The 26,579-nt window shown below is 38.8% G+C and overlaps 1 protein-coding gene across 9 annotated transcripts in view; it reads right to left on the bottom strand.

The window, feature by feature from the left end:
* Nucleotides 1-26,579, bottom strand: part of SVIL (supervillin) — a 134,332-nt gene that overhangs the window by 41,397 nt on the left and 66,356 nt on the right. For 5 of the 9 annotated variants that reach the window (XM_090143042.1, XM_090143041.1, XM_090143038.1 and 2 more), the window contains 13 exons: nt 21,870-21,961; nt 16,303-16,360; nt 16,026-16,177; nt 14,981-15,665; nt 10,336-10,419; nt 8,261-9,130; nt 7,760-7,930; nt 7,064-7,098; nt 5,940-6,001; nt 5,384-5,523; nt 4,499-4,594; nt 3,040-3,292; nt 67-553 (listed from right to left, as the gene is read on the bottom strand). In XM_090143042.1, coding sequence (XP_089999168.1) covers nt 67-553; nt 3,040-3,292; nt 4,499-4,594; nt 5,384-5,523; nt 5,940-6,001; nt 7,064-7,098; nt 7,760-7,930; nt 8,261-9,130; nt 10,336-10,419; nt 14,981-15,665; nt 16,026-16,177; nt 16,303-16,310 — 3,043 coding nt within the window. In that variant the 5' untranslated portion in view covers nt 16,311-16,360; nt 21,870-21,961. The remainder of the gene's footprint in view (nt 1-66; nt 554-3,039; nt 3,293-4,498; nt 4,595-5,383; nt 5,524-5,939; nt 6,002-7,063; nt 7,099-7,759; nt 7,931-8,260; nt 9,131-10,335; nt 10,420-14,980; nt 15,666-16,025; nt 16,178-16,302; nt 16,361-21,869; nt 21,962-26,579) is intronic. The other 4 variants (XM_090143043.1, XM_090143044.1, XM_090143045.1 and 1 more) reach the window with 3 other exon arrangements.

Below are 26,579 nucleotides of genomic sequence, written 5' to 3'. Positions count from 1 at the left end.
TTTTCACATCACTTTCCAAATCCATTTTTTCTCCAAAGGAGTGGCTTTCTGTGACTTCCCATTTACCTTGCATGATGGTATCAATTTCCTTCCTTTCAAGAGGCTGAAAAAGTGGTTGAGAACTAAACAGTTCCATGCTGCCCTTCCTCAGGAAGCTGTAGGCTGCCTCTTTATGGTAGTCTCCTGTTTTTTCAAGAACAGGATGTGTGGTTTCATCCTCAAAGGAGCTGTACTTTCTAATTTCATTAGCTTCATGTGCTAGAAACCTCTTTCCCTCTTCTTCATGCTTCTTTGATGCTCTTTTGCTTTCTAGCACTTCCATTGAGGGCTGCCACTGTTCTGACTTCTGTGTGCGTTTTCCTGATGAGTCTGAGCTTTCTGCTGAAGCGTGGAATCTCAAATCATCTTTTGTGGCAGCACTCACACTTCCATCAGTACGTGGTTTCGCATGCACGTCTCCAGCAAACAGTGCAGAAAGGGCAGAAGCCATTGCTGAAACTGATGTTGAAACTGTACTTGACAGGGGAGTAAGTTTTCCACTTTCATTTTGAACCTATGAACAAAAAAATAACAGAAATAAAAAACAACCTGAGAGTTCCAAAATCATCCATTTCCAAGAAAAGACAAAATCATCCATTCCCCCAAAAAAGTGTATCACATTAAGTTCCTCAGAACAGAAGGTGTGCTTCCATATGAATATACTGCTCTACAAAAAGACGAGGAGAGCAACAACGCCCCCATCATTTGTCTGCAAACAGGTGATTCCACCCAGGGTAAAAATGACTGCACATGAACAGCAGCATCGTTAGCAGTAAAGGGTATATGCATAGCATGCAATATGACATGTCAGAGCTCCATGAAGAGATTTGTACTGACCTGGTGCTGCACAGCACTGGGAAAAGAAATTAGTTCAGGTTCCAGACGCCGGATGACATGCCATGTGCCCAGGCTAATCAACTCTGTGTCTCAGCAGGGCTAATTAGCTTTGGCACAGCTCTGCTCTGATACAGTCATGCAGCTTCCAGCTCTGGAGCCAACACAGCACCAGAAAGAGCATTCTGTGCTGATGGTGGGCACACTTTTCAGACACTCTTGCTCCAAAAATCACCTTTTGAGGACTGTTAGTCTGAGACTTTTGGATACCAAACATTTTCTGTCCCATACATCTCTGAGCAAAATATTAAAAAAACTCCAAATTTGCTTTGGTGGCCTCTGCAATATGTTTTCCACACAAATACAACACTTTTTCTGAAATTTTTCTAGACAATTGAGATGAAAATTTTCCCTGAAATGCAGAGCTTGGCATTTTCTTCTCCAAAGAGGACAAAGGCAGTGAGAGTATTTGTATGCCTTCAAACAAATCAGGAGATGGCTTTTGTTTGACTTCTTTGCTGTTTTCTTAAACTGCAGGGCTAATGAACAGCATGCAAAAGGAGTTGACAAAAATCACACCATCAGGAGACAAACAACTGAGAACTTAAAACGCACATGCAAATTCCACAAAGTGTGGACAATACACTCATAAACACATCAGAAAGCAGAGCAAAAACTACTACACTAGCTCAAAGATTCAAAAAAAAAAAAACATTAATAAAATAGTTACCGGTTTACTCTTTTTCCATTGCATCTATCAGAATCAGAAATGTAGAGGAGATCAGCAAAGAGATTTCAGCTTTAATTACAAGATATTTATTTACATTTGCAATTATGTATTTTGCGAATGAAACCTCCAGTTGCCTATTTTGTTACTGTATTTATATTTCTTCCTACAAAAACCATAGCTGTCTCTCCAAACTCCAAATGCACAGCATGCTACATGAAGTCTTTCTGTCAACACGTTCTCACCGCACTCTGATTCAGAGGCAAGCCTGGTTTCTTTTGCTAGGTTCAGAAAGAAACGACAAAACATGCTTCCTCTGCATTTCCTTGCCTGAAATCTAAGTTCATCTGTAAAAGCCTGACAAACTGAAGTGACTGTCACTGGCTTCTTTCTCATCTGCTTCAGCGCAGATCTGTTGATCACATTCCTGGCCCCCAAACATGTTAGTAACACGATCATAAAAGAGTCCAGGCTGTGACAGTAGTTAGCATTAGAAAATGAATGCAAACAGTACTCTGTAATGCCTGAAAATCTTTATGTATACATACCAAATATTTACTACTGCTTCAAGCCTAAGAAAATTAGGCATAATGTACAGTTACATAGTCATACAGCTTTGCACCAATATGGTTAAAGAATCCTACCTTCTCACAATTCTATTATTATATGGAAAAATGTATAAATATGGATGAGAATATGGAAAGAGAAGTATAGGAACTTTCTCACACTCAGATTAATCCAAATTTGTAGAAGCAGAACATGCAAAACTGTTGTCCCTAAGGAATGGATTTTTCTGTTGTGAACATCAGCTCTAAAATACTGGCCACTCTGTTCTCAAACTTCACTAAAAATATTCCTTTCCAGTTTCGAAGAACTCTGGAAGAGGAAGCCCAATTCCACTCCACAAATTAAATTACTTCATTTTGACTGGAAATTTCTAAATTTCAGAAGTATTCTGCTTTGGGGGGAAAAAAATAAAAACTAGAATCAATGTCCTCTCCTGTAGGAAAACGACAGAGCAGAGCCCTAATGATGGAAATAAATAACGCCTTCAGGAAAGGATTTGAAAGATGCACATCATAGACTTCAATAACAAGATGTGTCACAGCTTTCAGCCCTTTGGTCAGGAATTTACTTTCAGAAGGCATACGGCGTTGCACAGGAAAAGACAGATGCTATGCAAGGTACAGCATGCACTCATCAGGAAAATTACATACTCTTGAAGTACTAAAAAAAGAAAACCATATCAATAAACTCAAACATTTTGGAGGATGCTGTTCCTCTATGTCTGCTTCTTGACAAGTTTTTTCCTGTGAATATGTCATGACCCCTACGTGTAGCTTGGAGCAAAGAAAAGGCCAGCTGTCATGACATCTTACGCGGAAGCTGTTTTCTCTGATGAAAAGGCACAAACAAAAAACAGCTAAGATTGCACTTACCTGCTCAACTTCTCCAAGAGTGACTGGCTGGGTCTGGTAACGAGAATTCATCCTCCTGTGCCTAATATCTCCTCGACTCCTTGTGGATATAGCCCTGGATACTGGCTGAGACAGTTTGTTAAACAAAGCCATCTTTTCTGCCAAGCTTAATGTGGATGAATCTGGTTCCTCAGATTGATCTTGCCCCATCGCCTCTTTGGCTGCTCTTATCTCCTCTTTAGCTAATATTTTTTGGTGTGCTGATGCCTGCAAGCTGAAGAAACAGAACTGGAAATGAGTTTTAAAGATGCTGTTGGAAAGGTTTAAAATCTTAACCTGAGAGAAGCAGAAGAACTTGCATATGAAGCATAATAGCCAATGTAATGTAGCAGCCTAAGTGATTATGCAGTGGTTCAACATTGGCACGAAGGGTTCCAATTAAACAGCTGAAGATTTAAAGAAATGTTAATTTTTCAATCACAAATTCATTTGATTACGATACCACAATTTTTGAGAAAGTAAACTCAAGGCTGAAGACAGGCTTTTGGGACCTATCGATTTATACATAATACAGATCAATGGAGAGACATTTAAGATGCTGCTGTAGAACAAACACTTGTCCTACACTGTAATTTATATAAATTTCAGCTTCATTAGAAATAATTCGTGGAGCACATTTTGTAAAACATGTAAGAGATGGATTTAAACTCCAAGTTAGCGCGGCTTTTAGGTTAGCATAAATTGTAATGTCTCTTTCGATTTGAAGGAGAATAGAATTCGTGGTTTTTTTAGTTTTAGTTATATGGGGAACTCTAATAAAAAATAATTTTGCAATTTACTCCACTAATTTTTAGATTGCATGACCAATGCTGAAGGCAGACACATTCATTCATAAAAGCTGTAACTGCATTTGTCTCTACAATAACGTTTTATTCACCTCTAGCTAAATTCAGCCACGTTTAAGGAATTAGTATACACATTTTCTGTTGTGCTCTTTGCTGAAATGCTCTTGTTCAGAACAGGCAAACAGTATTCTGCAACGTTACCTATAGGTGGTGCAATTTCTTATCTTTCCTTAAATTTCGCAAGCTAAAAAATATATGTAGAGACAGACAAAGAGGGTATGTCCTGCTTGTGAAGTCAAGCACCCAGCTTCGGTTTTTCATGTCAGGATGACATTATCGTATAAAAACGTAACAGAGCGAAGAGGCTTCTGCCAGGTCTGCTCACATGCAATTTCATGTCTTTCACATATAAGAATAGGTGAGTGTGGTTAGAAAGATCCTAAAAACAGATGCTTGACAAAAAAAGCTGCAACGTTTCATCATGCAAACATAAACGAATTTGACAAGTGTTTTAGATATTCTTGAAACGAGTTTTCACTTGACACACTGAAAAAGGCATTCAAGATTTTAAAGATGCATCTGCTATTGAGGAATCTTGTGCTCCATGTAACATGCATGTTTATCCCCCCCAGTACCTGGTAGGTTGTACAGTGCTCTTAACTACAGTGGGACTAGGTACTCTTGTCACTACTGTGTGGGTATTCACAGAACGTGAAGCAGGGGTAGTTTCGCTTTAAAGAATTGCCAAGGAAGGAAAATTCACAGGGAGAGAGAAGAAAAAAGCATTAAGAAAAGCAATACATTAAGTGTTAACTACAGAAAAGACCAAAAACAAAACAAAACAGAAAAAAAACAAACAGCAATGATTTTTAATTAACAGAGTTACCTGCTATGAACTTTGCAAAACAACATCAAATACTTTGGAAGAACTAAAAGCTTAGAGGAGCAAACAGGTTGTCTTTTGAAGTTGCTGTTACCCGTAATGTATTTTAGCAGTAATGTATTTTACCCGTAATGATTTTAGCAGATCATTAGATGGATGTCCATTTGCTTTTTTTTTTTTTCACCTATTTTTCCCCCCAAAAATATTTTTCTTCTTTTAAGAAAGCTTCATGATGTCCGAGCAGAGTGCAAAAATTGTTTTCAAGATGTACACTTGAAATTCCAGACTCTAAAAGGTTTACCCCAATACAAATACATTACATGAGAAATTGTGCAGACTTCCCTCAGTGCAAAATATCCTTTTCATTTGAGTTACAAACCAATAATCCCTTTTTCCTAATCCTAATCCACAGCTTCAAAAAACTGCTAAATTACAGTTCATGCAGTTGATACTTTACTATTCCCTCTATTTCAAAAAGAGAATTTCAATATAGCTTCCCCTGTGGTTCTCAAGGAAGTTGGCCCTTAAGAAAACACATTCTTTGTGCTACACAGTTGTAAACACCACATATATGGAACTTGTTCTCAGATTTAAAAGCAGGAACCAAGGTTAGAGCCAACACATGCACAAGACTTACGTAGCTGCAATGACCACTTCCTCGCTGGTGATTGGCTGTGTGTGTGATCTGTCCTGCAAACGCCGCATTCTTCTCTCTACTGCCGAGCTTCTCGTAGGTGGTTTTGGAATATTCTTCATTTCAAAAGATTTTTCCATTTCCTTAGAGGACAAATGTCAGAATTCAAACTGTGCAAGAAAAGTTCTAAACACTACTTTCTTTTCAGCCTTCTTGGTTGCAAAGTATTAATTTTGCTGATTGTCCACCTCTAAATTAGAAGCAGGCTACGATCACATAGTAGGCATCATGCGGTTAAAATTAACTACACATCTCTTTAAATAATGTTCTCAAAGGAGGCTTTAAAGCAACAGGTCTGCTGTGTAAGTAGATGAGGTAAAGTAAAAAAAAAAAAAAGTATGTACTTGGACGTGGTTAACTGCTTTACACTTCATTCTTATTAACTAAGTGACCATCAGCATCTTGAATATGAAATGTTCAGCTATGAACTCAGCAACCTTCTACACCTTGAACATGAAATGTTTACCTCTATTTTCTATTAAGAAAGTTTAATACTTACTCTAAAAAGCAGCCTCTTTGCAGCTACACTTAGTTTGGCTCGGTCATCTAATTTTTCTTCATCTACAAAATGTAAATAAGAAAAAATTCATATTAAGTTAAAGTTTTTCTGACTAAGAGATTTCCGAACTCACCCTAAATGATGTTTAGCTAATGAAAAAACATCGGAAGTCAAAAGATGGCTGCACTCTCTTTCAGTTGAAGATATATCGTGAAGAAAATTGTATAAAGTTTTACTTGTATTTACATGGATAGCATCAGAGAAAAATTCTGAACAGGATTTCTGGAGCAAAACAATTTTCTGCATTGCAGCTCATGTCCTTTCAGGTTAACTAGAGAAACTTTTATGAATGATCATATATATTATGGTAGTCTCTGATAACACACAGACTAAGAAAACACTTAAACTAAGAGACAGACCACTCTCTTGAGGCTCATTATTCATTGTGCTGCACAAAGCATCTATTTTCTCTCAGTCAGCCAGACATGCTGGTCTTTCTGATTACCACCTTGTTTCCCCATTTTTCAGAGGTTCAGCTGGTATCCTGAGGAGCTGAAATCAGCATCCTCCAGATCCAACAGACAGCATCTCAAAGCTGCAGAGTATCAGCTTTCAAATAGCACAAGGCATTACATCTAAATTTAGCTACTCATGAGATTAGCTTCTTAATTTGTGCCAGACTTGCTGAGAACGACAAGAGGAAAAGAGAGGCAAGATGGCAGACAATTATATAATTTAATAACCAGCATCTTCCAACATTCTTAGCTAGAAAATACCAATATGATTTTCCCATTATAACAAAGGCTTTTTGTTATTAGACTTAGAACACTGCTCAAAACAAGTTGTTTTTTTTCCAGCCAGATAAATGTCATTATGTTGAAAAAGCAAGCCACTCCATCCTCTGCCCCCCATATATACTTAGATATCTGCAGACTTTCAAGCTTAAGTGAATTTAAAACAAAGTCTGCAGCAGACGTGGCCCAAGGAAAAGTGGTATTTCAAATATATACTGTTACTGATGCTTATTTTCAGATGGATGTATTTTTTGCATTATCAAACACCACTTCAGTAAAGAAAGTACACTCATTTCCATTTCTTCCTTTGAAAATAGCATAGTGACGTACCGTCAGCAGTTGGTATTTCTGCACACAAAACGGACCTAGTGAAAAATAAACAGAAACAAGTTAGCTTGAAAGAAGACATCAAAGATTAGACTCAAACTTCATCTGAAGCAGTAAGACTTCAAAATTTTTAAGAATAGAGAAACCAGGCCTATCTTTCAAGGTTCAACAACTTCCAACTAATTTCACATATAACATCCTTTAATAAAATAGAAAGGCAAGCAATCATATCCCAACTTTAGTAAAGGAAAATTATTTCCTATTTATCTCACAGAAGACTAAGGTCTAAGATTTGCTGCCTGGTCTATTAACATCAAATACATAGATTTGATTGCTCGCAATTAATGAAACAGAGTAGGATGGACCCTCTATTCTATATGACTCTTTTATGACAACAAACAAAATCATTTATCATCAGACAGAACCAGACAAGTGCAATCCTTCATGACTGACTGTTAACCACTTCATGTACAGAGATTTGCAGCACGCTGCTTTCTGTTGATTTTTGTTTTGTAAGGAACTTCACACCCAAGTCAATTGGAATTTATTCTGTAACAAATGCTTGATCTTTTTTTTTTTCTTTTAAGAAGAATGATCACCTTTTAAAATACTGATGCTAACAAATGAACAGATTTTCTCGACACGCTTGTTCACATCTACCTGCACCAGAACGCTACACAGAGCTACACACATGCCTACCTATCCATCTCCTTTCGTTCTGCTGACGTTATAGGTTGGGTTTTAAATCGCTCAGAAGTCTTTCTATTTTCACCAGGAGTGAAATAGCGCCTCGGCCTTCGCGGCCCTCTGTCACGGTCACCACCGGCAGACAAAGCGCTGCCTGACGTTGACATCTCAAACCGAGATTCGCTTTTAAACCACACGATAGAAAGTGCATAGAAAAGAAAATAGGAAAGAGAAGTAAAGCATAGATGTAAGCATCTCAACAGTTCACCGGAGATCACTCTGCATGCTCCTCTGGTAACATGCACAGACGGACACATTCCAGCTCCCCACAACACAACTCGCACTATCAAGCAGAAGCACGGAAGCGGGATTCAAACCATCTCAGCCTCCAATACACACTGGTGAGAGCTAAGCTGTGTGCTGTAAGTGCCAAACACAACTGATGTTGAGTGTGTGTCATTTTGCCAAGGACGTGCAACTTTCACACGAAAATACATCTGAAATGTCACCTACAGGTCCGTTTTCTTGTTGGCATGAGCTGTTTCCAGAAAGACATTACGGAGCTGGGCAACAGAGACCTTTGTGTCAACCATGCCAATCTCACCATTTGCTGCGTTTGCTTCCATGCTCTTACTATGAAAAGCTTCTAGCTTAGGAGGCACAGTATAGTCAGACATTGAGCGAGTCAGGACTTTATGCTTTGACACCTTCCAAACAGGGCCTTTTGCCTGCGCCGGCTGCGATACAGACCCGCTCTGTATGTACATGACAGCTTCGCTCCTCTCCATGTTCTCAGGTGTCTTCAGCTGCTGCTCAGGCGCCTGCTTCTTTCTGCACTCCTGCTCCTGCTGAACGTCTGAGCCGACCTTCGGCTTGCTTGGGATCCCCACACCGGTATCCAGGTCTTCTCCTCCAAAGAGGCCTTCATGGCTCTTCCCTTGTTTGCGAATCTCAGATGGCAAAATTGGCCTTCTGCCTTTGGAAGCCTGCTCGCCCTCCGGGGATTCTTCTTCGCCAGGCTTTGCTCCATAAGCCAGCGCCTCTTTCTTTTCACCCTCCGGTGCAGTGACTGCTGCTGATTTTGTTAAGGGGCTGACACTGTCTGGAAGGAGGCGGCTGCCAATGAAGATGTTTTCTGGTTCTTCTGTTGCCATCAGCTGAGCTGTGTGCGCAACGCCAGCAGGCTGAATATAGCCATGTATTGGTTGGCGGACCGCGCTGACGGGCTGGTTGAGAACCCTGTCAAAGGCAGATGTTTCTGTCTGAAGAGGCATGTAGTGGGCTGGCACTGGCTGGGATTTTCTCTGAGATACACTGTCTGTGACAGGTTCAGGGCTTCCACGCGCACTTTCCTCTTTCACCAGTTTCTCTCTAACTTTTACTCTTTAAGAAAGAAAAAGGATTAAAGCCGTGAACAGCAATACCCAACAAGGGAAGGAACACAGACACCTACTGTGGGTATAGACAGCAGTATCATCTTAAAATAAAAAATAAATGGTATATATAAGGAAGCCAAGTTATAATGCAACCCCTTTCTACCCCCCCAAGTATTAGAAGTGATATTGCTTAACAACATTCAGGGAGATTCACAGGTTCTTAAACATGCACGGCTCCTGAGAAAACATTAAAAGTGCAAGCCTCAAAACCCTTGGTGAAACTATGAGATGGTACCACTGTTTGGAGGGCTTGAAGGGGATCAAAAGAAAAAAAAAAAAAAGAAAAATTTTGGTTTGAAAGTAAGCAACCCAGCTCGAAGTATGTGCAATTCCAGGCTTGCCACCATCATACTTTGGAATGTTTATGTTACTAAAAAAATGTACTACTTAGAAAAGGGGAAAAATTTTGAGAGAATAATTCAGGATATCCAAAGCTATCCAAAACATTAACCTTTCTTGTGGTTATTTCTTTTCTCCCCAAGAACTTGTTAGTGAAACTTCTCAAGTTTACTCAAACACAAATTTTATTCAGTCTGATAAAGTGATTCTTTAAACTATAATGCATGTATCAAGCATTTTCCAGAACATCCACAATGATGTTAGTACTGGGTTATAAGAATTATTCTAACTAGGAATGCAGAAAAGAGTCTTCCTGGAGTGCTTTGCACAGTGGGCTAAAGGTATGTGTTACTGAATGGGAGGAAGCAGCTGCTTGTAGCTCTGATCAAGGGCTTGATATATTTTTTCAGTATTAAATTTTTACTTTTCTCACACCATCACCTTTGGAATTCAGTGAATTAATTGTAAGGAAGGCTAACATGGATTGGATTGAGGTGGAAAAATCTGTTCATTTGTAGAGTGCAAAATGAGATAAAATAAGTAATTATAAAAAATAAGGAAAGCTGATATGATAGCAGTTGTGGAAAAGGTGAGTGGCATTTATATTTCTTCAACAGAATATCAACTGGTCGCAAGTCACAATAAAAGCAGATGCTTCAGAAAAGTTTAAACTGCTGCTTATCTGCAAGGAACAATACTTTGTAACTCACTGCTGTTAAGGGAAAATAAAGGGCAAATGTTAAATCATGACAGGGTAAAGGGGAAAAAGGGAAGCTTCACAGTCCACTTGTTAGCCACACAGCTCTGTGATACCTGGAGGGCCAGCTGATAAGAGATGGTGTGTCCCCTTCTGAATCTTTCTGAAGGAACCATTCAGGTTTTGCTTTCCCTGCACTACTACAGAAAACAGAACTTCAGGTAGTTTTGGAGAAGGTTGCAATGCATGCTCACCCTCAGCTCCCACTCTTCCCTCCCCCATCTTCATCTCAAAACCTTTTCGTTTTTTAAAAAAGATGTGATTACTTTGTTACTGAAAATGGTTAAGGAAAAGGAAAGTACAGCACATTAATAAAAATACAAGGTGACAACCTGTGAAACAGACCATCAACAGACATTTCCACAAATGACTGCATTGCCTTCTGAGCACTGCTTTTTGTTTTTTGTTTTTTCACCAAGGTAAGTTTGCCAAGTGTGCGCTGTTCAGAATTCGAGAAGTAAAAGCCACTGTACAATTTCATTTTTGCCACTGCCACTGCAGGTTTGAAGGGTATATGAAGGATATCCTTACAGCTTGCTGAAATTGTTCCTTTAGTGGTAAAAACCTGTCACAGCCTGCAGGTTCCAAAGGAAAGAAATATGAGTTTAATGAAGTTAGAAACTCAGGTGGCATACTGTACTTCCTAAGAAAGTATCTCCCCCTCTGGGGCAGCAGGAATCCCCCTCTCTCCCAATGCTCCAATACAGCAGTTTCAGAGTGCAAACCATGCAAGCTCTCAGAGCCACCAGGTGAGCTGTGCTGTGTAACTGCACGATTGGAAACAAAAAGGAGCAGGAAAAGCAACCCCTGACTTCCTTCTGCCTCTGTGTTGGAGTTAAAGGCATATAAAGACAAAAAACCTTGCAAACTTACAAGCCCTACAGGAAACGGTGTTTGCAAGCCCTAGTTTCCCCATGCACTTGCCCACTTCAGTGCACAATGATCAGCAAGAAGAGATCACAAGGGGCTTTCTGGCCACACTGGTGCTCACTCCCAGAGGGCAATAACACAGGCTGCTTTCCATTATGATCAGGTGGGTCTGAAAGAACTCTTCACCTTGCACTACAGTCATTTGGGATTAGAAATCCCACCAAGCTCCAGGTATTCTGCTTCAATTTTTCTTATCTAGCCATTTAATAAGAACAGTTGGAAAAGGACAAATCAAAAATGGTTCTTAAGATAAATTCACTTGCAGTAAATACACTGGCAAATCTGAGAACTCACCGACAGCTGTCACCTCATCCAAATCTAGCTTAGAACAAAGCCGAACACCAACTGCTGAAATAATTTTTGCACTCTTTTTCCAAATGTTTCTGAATTTCTGGAGGAACTGACCAAAGAGGAGGCATTCATGGGAGCTTTAACAGGAGCAGACTGGTAGCTGAAATCGCTCTGAAGAAAGTAAACTTCCCTCTTGTCTCCTGATATGTACTTTGGCTCATTTTATAGTGGGCAGGGCACAAGCAACATTTATTTGTACTTGATCATTCATCCTTTGAAGAGGGCTGTCAGAAGAATGCAAGCCATATTTTGAATGTGAAGTTAATCAGCAACTCCAGCAGCAGAATATATACAATGTCAAACAATACCTTCTCAGCACTTTGTTGTCTTCTCAGTGATGGATTATATAGGATTGTTCATTAATACACTTAAGACTAAAGTCACAGAGCTTCCATACTTACCCCAAACTAAGCTGAATTTATTTTCTAGTTTGAACTCAGCAAACTAAAATTTAACAAAACACAGTTTAACAACATATATGATGGAAAGCTGCTTTCAGACCAGCACTGATCTGGAAATTGGCATTTAAACATTATTTTGTTTGAGCAAATCTCCAGAACTATTCCTACATCAGATTCCACATGAAAATGGATTTTAGCACTTTATTATCTGGAAACAGATAATAAACTGATAATAAACAACCAAGCCTTAGAAAACAGGAAGATCTTACAGTTGGAGACTGCCTCCAGTAATTGCCAAACACAACTGACCCACAGTGTTACACACAGCATTAGATCTCAGAGTGACATACAACTTATAACAGATGAAGAAGTATGTCTCCCTTGAAGATTGTTTCCTTTGTTATTTCTCTTCAGCCCAACTTCTGCAGGATCTTTTATCACAGCAATAGGTAATGGCTGAAGTGGCAGATTTAAAGCAAAGCAGCTGGAACATATTGACTTGATATGCCTTCATCCTACTCAGCCTGAGTTTGCAGCTGTTTTATACACATACACTAGAAAAGCACACTTGTTAGCTCTGATTCCTTTAAGACAGATTTTGGTAAACTATTTTCATGAGAACCAATCCTTGATCTTGAAAAAGCAGAATTTAAAAATGAAAAGAGCTTTATAAGAAGGTCGGACTTCTTATAAAAACTATCTTTGAACAAGCCTGCAAGGAGCTCTATTCAACAAGAGCTGCTTTGCCAAAACAACTGCAGCCTTCCCAGTGCTGCATGTAGCCTGCCTAATCTTGAGCTGGAAGAGAAAATTTTCTAGAAAGCATTTCAGTGTCTCATTGGTTTCCCCTCGCAGAAAAACAGACTGTGGTTGCTTTAAGAAAATAAAGTTCCTTTTACACTGCAGCTGACACATTCTTGGCTATGAAGTTTGATATGCTATTCTCTTTACTTTTCCAAGGTTGAAAACTTGATCCCTTCCTTCACCTTATAAAGCAAAGAAAATAACTTATAAAATTAAGGATGAACCTGCCAAATTACTTCCTTCCAATTGCTCAGTATCCCTTCCTATCAGTAATTGGATTAGCCAAGAGATGTATCTTAAATTGACCATCTGCAGCAAAGGGATAATATTTTGTAGCATTTGAGTTGAGACTGCTTCTGAGATTTGTGGAGTTTGGAATAACCTAGCCAGCTCAAAGCTTCCATACAATTCTCTTTTCGATTCTGTGGGTGACCTTACAATGATTGCTTTCCTTACTCTGGTAACAGAATTGTAAAATTACATCAAATCACAGTAACTTCCCTAGCATGCTACCTTTTTTTAAAATGACAATATTCCTTGAAAATCTAATGTGAATTGGAAGAGCCCAGTGGTAGTGTGTATACCCACCGATCCATGCAGAAGAAGGTGAGCAGGATTAGAAGTCAAGTGAATAATGAAAGGAGATTAAAAAAAAAATACTAAATACTATCACTAGTGTTTCCTATTCAATAAAGTGAACCAAAAAAAAAGAAAGTAAAACTACCTTCCAGCAGTTTTCAGGCAGTGTACACAGGTGACATGATTAACCCAAAAGGTTGTTAACCCTTGAACATTGAAGATGGGGTCATCATTCAAACTTCAAGGTACAGTTGTGCGAGTTAGTAAGGCTATAACCATTTAACCACTTCTATATAGGAATCAAGTTTTGTGATTTTGATGGAAACGATACAGAAATCCAGTCAAGGTATCTTGTTTCTAAACTCATTGCTTCCATGGTTACAATGGCCAAATTTTTCAGCTTAAGCAATTCACCTGCTTAGAAACAGTCAGTAAGGCTCTATGATGAGTGTTTAGAGTGCAGTTCTCACTCTAATTTCTAACATTTTTAACTGCAGCATTCTAACATAACTTCTGCTTAAAGTTCTGATTTTTCATATAAGCACCTATCTAGAATTAAAGAAGCAACCCTGGAGAAAATCCTACTATTTAAAAATTCTTATTCACTTGTTTTCAGTTACCATGATGCCTTGATAGACTGTTTCTAAATTACATTGTGAAACTATGATGTGGAGTTTGTGAAAAATACTTTTTTTTCCTGTTGGAAAAATATGATAATCCTTTTTATACATTAGATTTGTCAAACCTGAAGTAATTCAGCATATCAAGAGGGAGGCTGTGTTCTCCCAGTTCATCATGGAATTTTTACTGCCTCTCTGCCCCTTCATACATACCCTGATACTATCTGAGCTATCAGCTATCACAGTTCAAAAGGGGTTTTACATTTTCACAGCAGGAATACAAATCAACTATCCTTTCAGCTAACCCAAGACACATTTCAGCTTTTAACTCTGAGGCCTATTTTATCTTGGCAGAAGCTGTCAAAAAGCTATTCAAATCTTCACTGATAAACAATTCATATTTGCTTGGAAACTGCATCCAAACAATTACAGGACATAGAGGGAAAAAGTAAAAGGCTTGCTTTAACAGGTAATAATAAAGCAGATTTAAAACTGTATCTACTCCTGTTTCTAGTTTGTATAAATAAAGATATTTAAGAAAACGTCATTATTCCACTTCCCCAGGAGGAGCATAAATTCTGCAAGTATAAAGGTAAACCAAGCACATATCTAATCACAGAAATACAGATATCCACACTGTTGCATCACAAATATATCACAATTCAAGAAACCCAACCAATCCAGTTTGCAAGTGGGCTGGTAAGGGGGATGAGGGATACAGCACATCTCCTATGTTGTTTGAACTAGAGAAGATCAGGTTTTAACAAGACCTTATAGCTGCCTTCCAGTAAATAAAGGGGGCCTACAGGAAAGCTGTAAGGAGAGATTTAGATTAGACATTAGGAAGAAATTCTTTACGCAGAGGGAGATCAAGCACTGAAACACTTAAAAGCTGTGAATGCCTCATCCCTGGAGGTGTTCAAGGCCAGTCTGGATGGGGCTGTGGGCAAACTGGTCTGATGGGTGAATAAGTTAAACAAACAAACTGTATGAACAAACGAAAAAATCCTTGTTACCTTTGTCTGATGTTACTGTGCAAGGGCTGATCATTCTGCAAATGGATTGGTGAGGCTGCCCGCTTCGGTGAAGAAAGAGACTCTCGGGGGGTTTGCTTTGGTGATATTGGCACTTCATTACAGGAGGAAGACTCTCGTCCAGAAAGTGTAAGTGAGACAGAACTATCCAGCGTTGCTGAAGTGTCAGAAGCCTGTCTAATGGCACTGTCATCATCTGCTCTTTTATCACTCTTTTCATTTGAAAGCTCTTCTTTAGCTGGAATACCATCTTTTTCACGGCTGGAGTACTCCCTGGATTCAGAAATCACACTCTTTGACTCCTTCATCTCAGTCCTGGACAAATACAAGGAGCCAGAGTCCTTGTTTTCATCATCATGCCTTTCACTTCTCAATCCCTTTCTTTCCACACTGTCAGGATCTTTCCTTGCCCGGGAATATCTGGATGAGTAGTCAGAATCCAAATCAGAATCAAGAGATAATCCATACTTTTCTGCCAGCTGGCGCCGTCTCTCTGCCTTGTACCTAGCTATTCTTTCTGCTTTAGACTCTAGTTCATGGGTATCCATGTTTCCTGTACTGTACGAAGACTCTGTATTTCCTCCTGTGGTTTCTGTGCGGTATCTGGATGATCTGGGTTGTTTCTCTACAGAAGAATCTGAAGTTTCCTCCTCTTCATTTGATCTGCCTGTCAAAAGTACAACACATATGGACCAATCCACCCAAAATTCCACCAAGTACCCTAGCCCACTTACTCTGAATGGTGGGTAAATGCTTTCCATCTTCTTACAAATCAAAACGTACTAGCGACTGCATAGACATACTACAGTTTTTCACTACAGTCTTCAAAGGCACATAAAACTGATTAAGAAGCTTACATTAATTGTAACCCTCTAAGAGTTTCCTATCAAATTATTATTATATCAAAAGCAGGCTAAAAAAAAAATTCTGATCAAAGCTGTTCTGCAAAACTCTTCTTCTGTTACTGAGCATACATACGATGAGGTAGAAAACAAGAAGTAATTCAGCGACAGAATATACTACTTACCTAAGTGATGACTGTATGGATCAGTTGCACGCATATACCTTGGTGTATCTTCTTCTAGTAAACGGTGTGTGACCGACCCTGGGCAGTTCTGTAGAAGCATAGGTTGCGCATCATTTTCAATTCCCTCTAAGCGTCTAGCTATTCTCTCCTTTCTGAAAAAGATGCAAAACAACTGAAGTGAAATATCCTTGAAGATTTGAAGGGAGAGTTTCTAAGAGGAGGTAACAAAACAAGCTGTATGTTTTGTTTTACAGGCCAAAGACTTTTTCTTCTTTACCTTTTCATTTCCAAAAAATCTTGGTTGTTTGGTTCAAACAGTTTTCTTAATTCTGAAACTGAGACAACAAAAGATTATACAGTTTATAAGCTACTAAGTTTCAGAAACTCAAAGAAACTTTCTAAAATGCTTCAGAATAAGAAGGAACAGTCAAAAAGTTAAGAGATTTCACATAATTTTTGTCTGGAAATAAGCATTTACCTTTTGTTTTCCTAATTTACTAGCTTGCTCTGTCAAACGTGCATTAGGCCAACAGGTGTAAACTCAAGGAGTTCTCCAAGTACTTCCAGGCTAAGCTAGTTTTTAAGATCCACTGTAAACTGGGCAAGTTAAATTTTCATTAGCTTATGTGCTATATTAACTCCTTCAAAACCAGGCTGTACAGAGTTACTGTTTACACTGTCTACACAAAGGTTGGTGACCGTGCTTAAAGAGAAGAAGCGTCCCTCCCTTATTCCTTAGTTCCCACGGCTGCAAGTGGCCCAAGTTTGGAGATAACCTGTACAAAACACCACGTATTCTCGCAGTATTCCTGCATGGTTAATCACTTCACTAGTTTTCCCTTGTAATTCTAACTGGATATATTCTTCTCTTGCCCTAAACCTGTTTGGTGGTGTTATGTGCTAGCAGACAGCTGTCACAGATCACAAAATAGTAGAGAACCAACAAGAAGCATGATAGATGAAGTAATCCCTATATATATGTATGTATGTATGTGCACAGTTATCAGTACTGTTTGCAAATCACACTGGAGCAGCGAGTGCTACATTATCAAGTGTGTATCATTTCTTGAAAGCAAAAAGAGAAGCCATTTGGGCTGTCAATGGACACAGTAGATCAGAGGGACAGTGGATGTCATAAGTCCCCAAACTGTCATTGCCGTGGCTAAGACATGATGCTAAAAGCTTTGTGTATCTATTCTGAGGTAATGTATCTCTAGCCTTCTGATCCTGTTCACACAGGAATCAAAAGCTGAAGCAAAATCTTTAGCCTGTTAGATCAGTCCAAAATTACCATCAGAAACACCTCATGACTCAGGAGAATCTAGAAGACACTGTTCCATATCACTGTACAAGTGACTCCACCAGCTTTATTCCCTATTGGACTTCACAGATCTAGATATTTGTAAGTTAAATATTGTGGAAACACCACCCTTCTAAAGGTCAGGTGCACCTTCTCTCCTTTTCCTTCTTACCTATTAGAATTCATGAGCAAATCTAAGTCAGTGTTTCAGCTGACACATACCCCAGATGGTTTCTGTAGTCACTATCAGTGCTTGCACATCACATCACAGCTAGGAAAAGATAGATACTATTAACATTGGCTGTCATACCATGTTTACATGATGAAAATCCACCAGGACTCCAGGTAAAAGGCCTTTGACCAGTAAGACTGAATTCACTCTCATTCTGCTACTCAGAGAGGCAAATGACTGAGGTACTGATATAGTGTCTAATGCTGAAGATAGAGTATAATACATATGGGAAAAAAATCATCTGGGGCACTCTCTGAAAAAGCCCTAGTCTACATTTTTACAGAACAGACTGAAACCATCAACTTCAATTTTTTGAGGCAGGTTATGTCAGACTGCTTGCCATCACATCATAAAAATCTAAGATGTTCCACCCTACCTAACAGGGCTAACCCCCCTCCCACACCTTGCTTAAGCATCTGCAGCAAAATAGGGTGAAGCCTTCATTGACCAAGTTGACCACATATGTAGACAGTTTCTGAAAGCCAGCAAGCTTCAGGCAGAGATCTCTACAGATAGATAAGAACAGAATGTGGCCAATGAAAAATCTGCATCCCAAATCAAGATTAAGACGAGTTCTTAAACTGCATTTTCATAGGTTTTTTTTCCGTCTCAATTCATGAGCAATTCCCACTCAGCTCTACCCATTCAGTACCACTGAGTGAACTGTATTAAAGATCTTATCCACATGAAGCAAGCTGTTCCACATTGACACCAAAGGAGACAATTTCTCAAACACTTTGCTTTCCACCTCTACCAAATCTACTTCTATTTAAGTTTGTTCCTCTGGGTATTAGGGTTTTCTCTTGCACCTGTAGACTATACGTATAAGAAATGGTCAAAACAAAAGCCACAATTGTTCTGCTACTTCAGGCAGGGAGAAGGCCTCCATCACTCACAGTTAATAAAACCACATTCCATTCAAACCCTGATCATTTTTCTTCCCTAGTCACCAATTTATTCAGCCCTCTAAAACATCAAAAAACAGGTCTTTTAGAGAGTTTTAGTCAGGCTCTGAAGCACAGCCTCATATATTAAAGCCTCCACCCTCCTCTCCCCCCCCCAAACAAGGAAATTTGACTATAAGTCATTCTCATACAAGAAATTTGGAACATCCAAAGAACTCCCAGCAGCATTAGCTCAACACCCTCCCAATATGTGTTAGCTGAAGTTCCAGAGATTCTACTACCACTCTGCAGTCCTAAAAAGAGCATTGGACTCACGAAGCATCGCTCCAACACCTTCCCAAACAACATGGGACAAAAATAGCATGAGACTGCTCTACAGTGCCTTATACTTTTTCCACACTCGAGATTCCAGACAGCTATTTCAGCTAGGTTGACCAATACCTGCAGAGTTCTTTTGTGAAAATAGTTGCACTAATACTTTTCTTTTCCGATAAGATTAAAAAAAAAATAATAACATATTACACAATAAAATAAAAAGAAAAAGAAAAAAAAAGAAGAAAAAATGCAGGAAGTCTTCTATTACTGTAGTGATTTTTTTGCTAGCTAAAATACAGCACTTATAATTATGAAAGTTAGTTGGGAAAATTTCTGTCCCAAGGACCTTGGCTGGCCTTTACACGCTTAGTTGCACGTTTCTCTTTTTTGGGTTGCAGTTTGGATATGCTGGTGCCAGTTTCCCATCTGTTCATTAATGTTTTTCCACATAATCATCAGAAATGATATTATCTCAAAGACATCCATGACAAAGTTATAAAATAATAACACCTCTTCCAAAAGGTAGCACAAAGATCTGATTCAGCAAACAAGATTCCGATTTAGCACACGAGAAAAGACTAAAATTCATCTCACTGTAAAAGCTCCTTATCTAAGTTAGTTCATGTTAACAATTCATAAGCACTGTTAGTAAGTATAGTTAAGAAAAAGAAGAACCACAACAGTTCAGGAACTGTCCTGTGCTTCAGGCCTTATTTCAGGATGTTGAGCAAGATGCTGTGGTAACATATCCTCTAAGGCAGACTGTCAAGGAGGCATCTTAAATTTGGTAACTGCAGACATCCTGAGCAGAATTTACCTTGTAAGACGAGGTATCTAGCAAAAGTGGTATTGTTCCATGTCTCATCCCAGAGAGAGTGCATTGAGCAGTGATTTTTAAAAGCATATTTGGAGTTCACATTACAAGAATTTTAAAAAACAAGTGAACAAAAAAACCCAGCACTTCAAATTTGAGTGAGATTTCTTAGAGAATTCAGAATTATTTCGGAAAAATTACTTACAGAATATAAATGTTTTTGCTGGAAGCCCTCCTTAATAATAGCACAGCAGAAACATGTTGGTAAAGTTGAAGACAGATGATAATATTATTCATAGAATACAGAAGCTGTAAAAACTAAATCAAGTCTTTGAAAAGTCCCTAGAAGAAAGTAGGGATGTACATTTTTGAATCTTGCACAGACATAAAGGTTTACAAAGCCTGGTAGAGATGGGTTAAAATTTACCTGCCACAGGCACAACTTCTTAGAAACTGTAAATATTCACTGCAACACAAATTTTCCTCAAAATGTTTAACACAGTAATGAAGTCAACCAGCCTTTTTCCTTCCTTCTCCTCCTCCCACCTGGAAAGGAAATGCTCTGCAAATCAAGCTGGAGGAGCATTTACCTTCTGTTCATGGAGCAGGGGCACTCTGATATACTTAATGCCTAATCATAAGCAGCAATGTGTGAGACTTCAGCTGGACCCTTTGATCATTAGTTCTGTCCCTATCTGTTGAAAATTAAGTATGTTCCTCCCATTTTCCAACACATGCAAATGTGAACCAAAGATAACCCCCAGATGTGGAAAATAGCCTCAAGTAATGCAGCCTCAGAATGTAAGAATCAGCTCCAGTACAAACTGAATCTGGCATCTTTATTACAAAAATCAATTCTTTAGACAAAAGGAGGCATCTTGGAACAGAAACTAGTTCACTGAGAAGTAACTTGCAGAGAAGGTTTCCCAAGTGAAGGCTCTCACAATTAACTTACTGCCCATTTTGGCCAGCGTGCCTGCAAAGCTAAGTATCTGGAGTAATGAGGACTGTTTAGTCATACTGGCTGGTACTCTTTAGTAGTCTGCACTGTATAAGTACATATTATTTTAATCTATCAATGTGCCAATGAAATCTCTTTCTAAACATTTGCACTACAAGAGCAAGCACATCACTTAAATACTATGTTGGAAGAAGTAAGCTGTAGTAAATTACATCAGAGAGAAAGTCAGTCAGTTCTATTTTCCTGGAATTAGTGCATCTAGCCTTGTAGACTTTTGTCTGAAAAGAATAAATACCATCAGTTTTGAGAGAATACAAACACAATTTTAATCAAAGCTCTGAGATCTACAACATGCCTCAAACAAAGGGAACATCTTGATGCCAATTACATAGAGCTCTTCATTCAAATGTAATCTTGTAACGTATTCCAAAAAGACTGTGACTCCTCTAACAAAAACAGGTGAATTTCAGTCCTCTATTTCAGCTGTCTTAAAAGATAAAGATGACACCGATGTCTTCTATTTAAGTTATTTAAGGTAAGACGACAAATTTAAAACCAAACAAGAAGTATCCCCCAATGCACAAAAAACAGCTGCTAGGTTTCTTTGAATACTTCTCTCCTTAAAATACTATGGAGAGACAGGATATTAGGGTCATCTTTTTTTTTACTTGAAAAAGACATTAAGCCAAAGCCTCTGGTTCTTGAATAATTTGGCTGTACTGAGGTTTACTATCCACTGTAAACAAAATTTCTTCTATGAGTCAAGTCACAGAACTAGCCACAGCCCACTGCTGAACTGCTTTACAGTGTTAGTGCTAAGAGTGTTGGGATTACTGCTGCTCTGCTTTGCTACAAACTGATCTCATCCACTATACATTAAACCTTATGTAGTACAGGTCCTTTAGCGTGCAAGATCAAAGATCTGTGTGTAGTCAGTCATTCACATAAACATGGTTATTCTACCAACTACTGAGAGTGACTGGAAAGAGTCATAAATACAAGCCAAGTTAATACCTTTCAATTCAGTACTCATATACTTGTACAAATAAACGTTTCAGAAGTTTTGAATTTCAGCTACTTTTTAAACTATTCAAAATGAAGTAAACGAAACTGAGCTTTATGAAGCAGGGACATCAAGTCTTGTAAAACAGCATTGTGATTCATCCCATTTCATTCCATTTGAATACTTCATGGGGAAAAGAAAACTCATTTACAAAACAGCTCTGCCTAAGTGAATTTAACTGTGCTGTGCACTTGCGTAGGCTAAATTTCATACTCTATTACCATTTGTGTTCATAATATGTCTCCCTTACCTACCTTTTGGAAGTACTGCTAAGAGGTTAGCATCAATATCCTTTGTGCTGTTGGCAAGTTCCTCTTTATCTTCAAATGAGAACTCCTTCTGAAAACTGAAAGCAACATCTGGTTTACAGAACTGCGACTGTTTCTGCTACAAATCAAATACAGTCAAGATGTAACCAATTCCTGCAAGATAGTCCAACAGAGATACCAAAGAAAATACTTTCCATAAGAACGAAACTAGAAATAACCCCAAGAAACTCACAAAGCCAAACCTAACATCATTTGAAACTTATTTGGAACTGACTATGACACATTTTTGCATTAAATTGCTCACCGGAGACTGCCTTCAAAACTAGTAATTGCATTTGAAATCTATATAGAATGTCTTGCCACAAATACTAAAACATACTTCATCAAATGCAGTACTAACTGTACTCTCCACCCAGAAGCCTTCTGCACAACCACCTAGTTGCTGCTCCTGCTCTGATCTCTGGATAACACACAGTTCATAATACATTTAATAGTAACAGGTCATTCAGTCACTTTGTAACAGCAAAAACGCCCAATTAGATGAGAAAGAATCTCTTAAATATGGTCATTAAACATATAAATTTTCACTCTGAAATGGAAGTGTCATAATTGCCTATAGTAACTTTTTCAGAAGAAAAGTGTTCATCCCTGTGGGATCTACTCTATTAAGAATGGATGGAAACCTGATGTATTAGAATCATAGAACCACAGAATTGCTCAGGCTGGAAAAGACCGTAAACATCATCAAGTCCAACCACAACCTAACCATACTACCCTAACTCCAACAACCCTCTGCTAAATCATGTCCCTGAGCATCACATCCTAATGGTTTTTAAACACATCCAGGGATGGTGACTCAATCACCTCCCTGGGGAGCCTATTCCAGTGCTTAACAACTCATTCTGTAAAGAAGTTTTCCTGATATCCAACCTACACCTCCCCTGGCACAACTTGAGGCCATTTCCCCCGTCCTGTCACCACTGAGACCAGCCCTACTCTTGCTGTAAGCACCTTTTAGCTATTGAAAGAGAGCAATAAGGCCTCCCTCAGCTTTCTTTTCCCCAGACTAAACAGCCCCAGTTCCTTCAGTCGCTCCTCATTGGGCATATTCTACAAGGCCTTCACAAGTCTTGTTGTTAATCTATCCCCAGCAGGCATAAGGAAACTTCTACTAGTCTTAAGATCTTCAGTAAATTATGTAGACAGGTGTAACAGATGCAAATCCCCACAGTGATCCTGGGCTCTTCATTTTGCCACGGAATTGATGTGCTGTACAAGTTGCTGTCATTCTGATAAAACAAATTACACAGCCTTAACACTAGAAAATCTTTTCTTAGGACAGCTTTTGAATGGCTTTTTGAAGAGCTAAATATCATTTCATCAAGGGTATTTGTCTAGGAAAAAAAAAATAAATTGACCTTTTTTCTCCTTTTTTTTTTTTTTGTACTGATTTATCCAGATGAACATTTCTCGATGAAAACGCTGAAATATGACGACTAAATAATATTTTACGTGAACTGCAAGAAGTATATGCTTCTTAATCATTTACAAATAATCTTCCTTTGTATGAAGACATTGTGGAAAAAACTGAACTCTTGAAATGACTATAAGGAACTGGCTGTGCCACATCCAGGCACCATGCCACATGCTGCAAACTGTCTTCAACAACTGCACTTAGAGTAATTGTTCAAGGTGCTGCCAAGAGCAGGAATGCCAGCCACCACAGAAAAGCAATAGCAAATAGAAGATTAAGAGCAGCAATAAGCTGCTTGTTACAGAAAACCGTGCATCCTTATAGGGCGAAAGCACTTAGAACAGAACTAAAAGAAATAGTTCCATAGTGGCCACGAGCAAATGGGTGCACATGTCATCTGAGACTGGGCTGGGACTCAGCCAATTAATAGCACGCTTCCACGTGCTTAACCCCATACTGCAAGCACTCATGGCTTTTATTAGCTTCACAATATGCTATTTTCCTACAGATAGGTTCTGGAGAAATCCCAAGGTTGAGGGACTCAGTTTCAACTTGAAAGCAGTTTCTACTCCTTTTGGCTGAGGTTGGAAACTGCAAGTAAATCAAAACCAAAATCAATTTTGTCAAAACATTTTGATTACTTAAGATTTGTCTCAAAGTGCTGAGGGACCCAACTTATGACTTTTGAGTATCTGGGGTTTGTTTGACAGCACATCCAATAGCTTCAGTAATGCTTGTGTCAGAGTAACACCCTATGTTTCCTTTAACCTAGGGCTCTCAATATTCTCTTATGCAGCAAAAATTAACTGCACGCTAACATCCACCACTGTCCCTGAGTCACATATCAATTTCCAAGGGAAAATCCATATAGAATCATGACCAGTACTAGCACATTGGTCATAAAAAGAATGGCATTATTGGATGGCTTGTGGATTTTCAACAAACTTTCAAATACTGTAAACTAGTTCAGTTCCCCTTTGCCCCTTCATCCAAACTGTTTCAAAGACTCTGAAGCTAGAGATCCTTTAATTGTAGCCTAAACGTCTCTTGCTGGGTTTACATGCATTTGTTCTCTTGCCAGCATAGTTAGTTATGTTACTCCTTTACAGAAGTTTCCACGTTTACTCAATTTTTTCAATACAGACTCTTTCAATTTCATTGATCACCATTAAAAAATATTCTCTACCTGTTTCAGTCAACTTTTTTTGTATAATAGTGATTGGAACTGGAACATTTTGACTCCAGGCTCAGCTCTGCTACTGTCCTGTAAAAACAGGACCTCTAATGGAGAAAGCAGGATTACATGACCAGCTGGATGAATGTGTCCTACAATGTTTGCTTTTTTATAACTACACTACATTAACTGCTCAATCCCACAAGATAAACTAATATGCCCAGGCTTTCATCAGTTGCAAGTGACAGAAAAATGTATTGGCCCCCAGTGTACAACAGTGCACTTAGTAATATTACAATAGGTCCCTTTTTTTCATTCCTTTTCAAGGTCACCAGTTCCTAGTGCACATGAACTTCTTCCTCCTTTGTACTGAGAGTGGCTTCCAGCCTCTGCTCATTGGCAGATTTCATTAAAGTTCTTGTAAAAATCACAAACTGAAGCTTCACCTTTCTGGGCTACATGACATCATAGGCTACCTGCTTCTCGTGTCCCTTCACAGTTTCCCCCATGCCCTCATTTACCCTTTCCTTTGAGACACACTGTCAACATTTATTTATTTATTTATTTTAATTATTAACTGTTTTCATCTAGTGACTATATTATCCACAGAGGAGAATTTTTGCTTCTCCTCTTTGCAGGCACTCTCACACTGCTGCAGGTACTATTGCTTGTTTTAAATATTTACACATTAGAAACAAAATGTTTTCAACCAATGTATCAATTATTTTGCTTTTACTTGATCAGAGAATTCAGAGACAGAGTACTGTTCTGAGGATGATGGTCTGTCCAAATAATTGGCTATTTATAGGTACATATATAAAAATTGTTCTAAAAATGAATGTAGACATATTTAGGACATGTCACAGTATTCACTAAGAACATTCATTAGGAACCTAAACTGAGTCAGAATGATGTTAAAGCAATTCCAAGTAGTTTTAAAGCAACAATTTTTGAAAATTATTCATATGGGTTTAAAAAATATACTCATAAGCAATTCCATATCAGGACTTCCCTTTTTTCCTCAAGGGAATGTATCTAGATGTTGCCCTTTTTTATTAGCTTATCTGCTGAAGGAGCAGGTGCATCATCAATTTAGCTGCTTATGTAGGGTCAGACAGCCCGATTTAGAATGCCAGGTATATTGTGCTTTCAAACTCACCCACTGCCCTTTTTCCTTTTCAGTTAAATTTGGGTATCACAGAATTGTAGGGGCTGGAAGGAACCTCCAGAAATCATCTAGTCCAGCCCCCCTCAAAGCAGGCTCCCTACAGCAGGATGCACAGGTAGGTGTCCAGGTGGGTCTTGAATGTCTCCATAGAAGGAGAGTCCACAAACGCCCTGGGCAGCCCATTCCAGTGCTCTGTCACCCTTACTGGGAAGAAGTTCCTTTGTATATTGGTGCAGAAGTTCCTATGCTCCAGTTTATGGCCATTTCCCCTTGTCCCGTCTCCACGAACCTCTGAAAAGAGGTTGGCCATAAGAGGTTTGTACCAAAAGGGTAAATCCTCCTTGTTTGCTTGCCTGGATTATAGCCTGTGTTTACGGTTCATGAAATAGAATAAACAGCATGAGGTCCCACAGATTTGTTTCATGAAGGATTTACATGTGGTTTGGCCTCAGGTTGCCAAGGAACTCATGCTACACAATTTTCAAAATTCATACAATTCCTATTAAAACACAGACAGTGTTTCACAACCTCAGTAGTTTTTCTTTAAAAACGATGTAGAAGTGGCATTAGTAGAGCCATCTGACAACCTCAGTAGGTTCACTGCTCTTGCAGGTTCCAAAGTGCAGGCTTCTTCTATACATCAGGGATTCCAATTTGAAAACTTCATCTGCTGCAGTAGCAGCATATGGTTTCTAAATAGCTGTCCCACTAACCTAGTTACATGCCCAAAAGCAAGCAGAAGTTTGATTCAAATGCCACTGGTAACACTGCTCTGGCATCTGGATTAAAACTACAGGACATAATGAGATTGTTTTGACTGGAAGACATACGTGAAAATTCACTTGTATACCTGCCAAACATGGGCTTGGCATTTATTAT

Source organism: Phasianus colchicus, chromosome 6, assembly GCF_987193195.1.
Source record: "Phasianus colchicus chromosome 6, bPhaCol1.hap1.1, whole genome shotgun sequence".
Taxonomy (NCBI): Eukaryota; Metazoa; Chordata; class Aves; order Galliformes; family Phasianidae; genus Phasianus; species Phasianus colchicus.
Note: the sequence above shows the minus strand (reverse complement) of the source record. Positions and strands in the feature narration are given on the sequence as shown.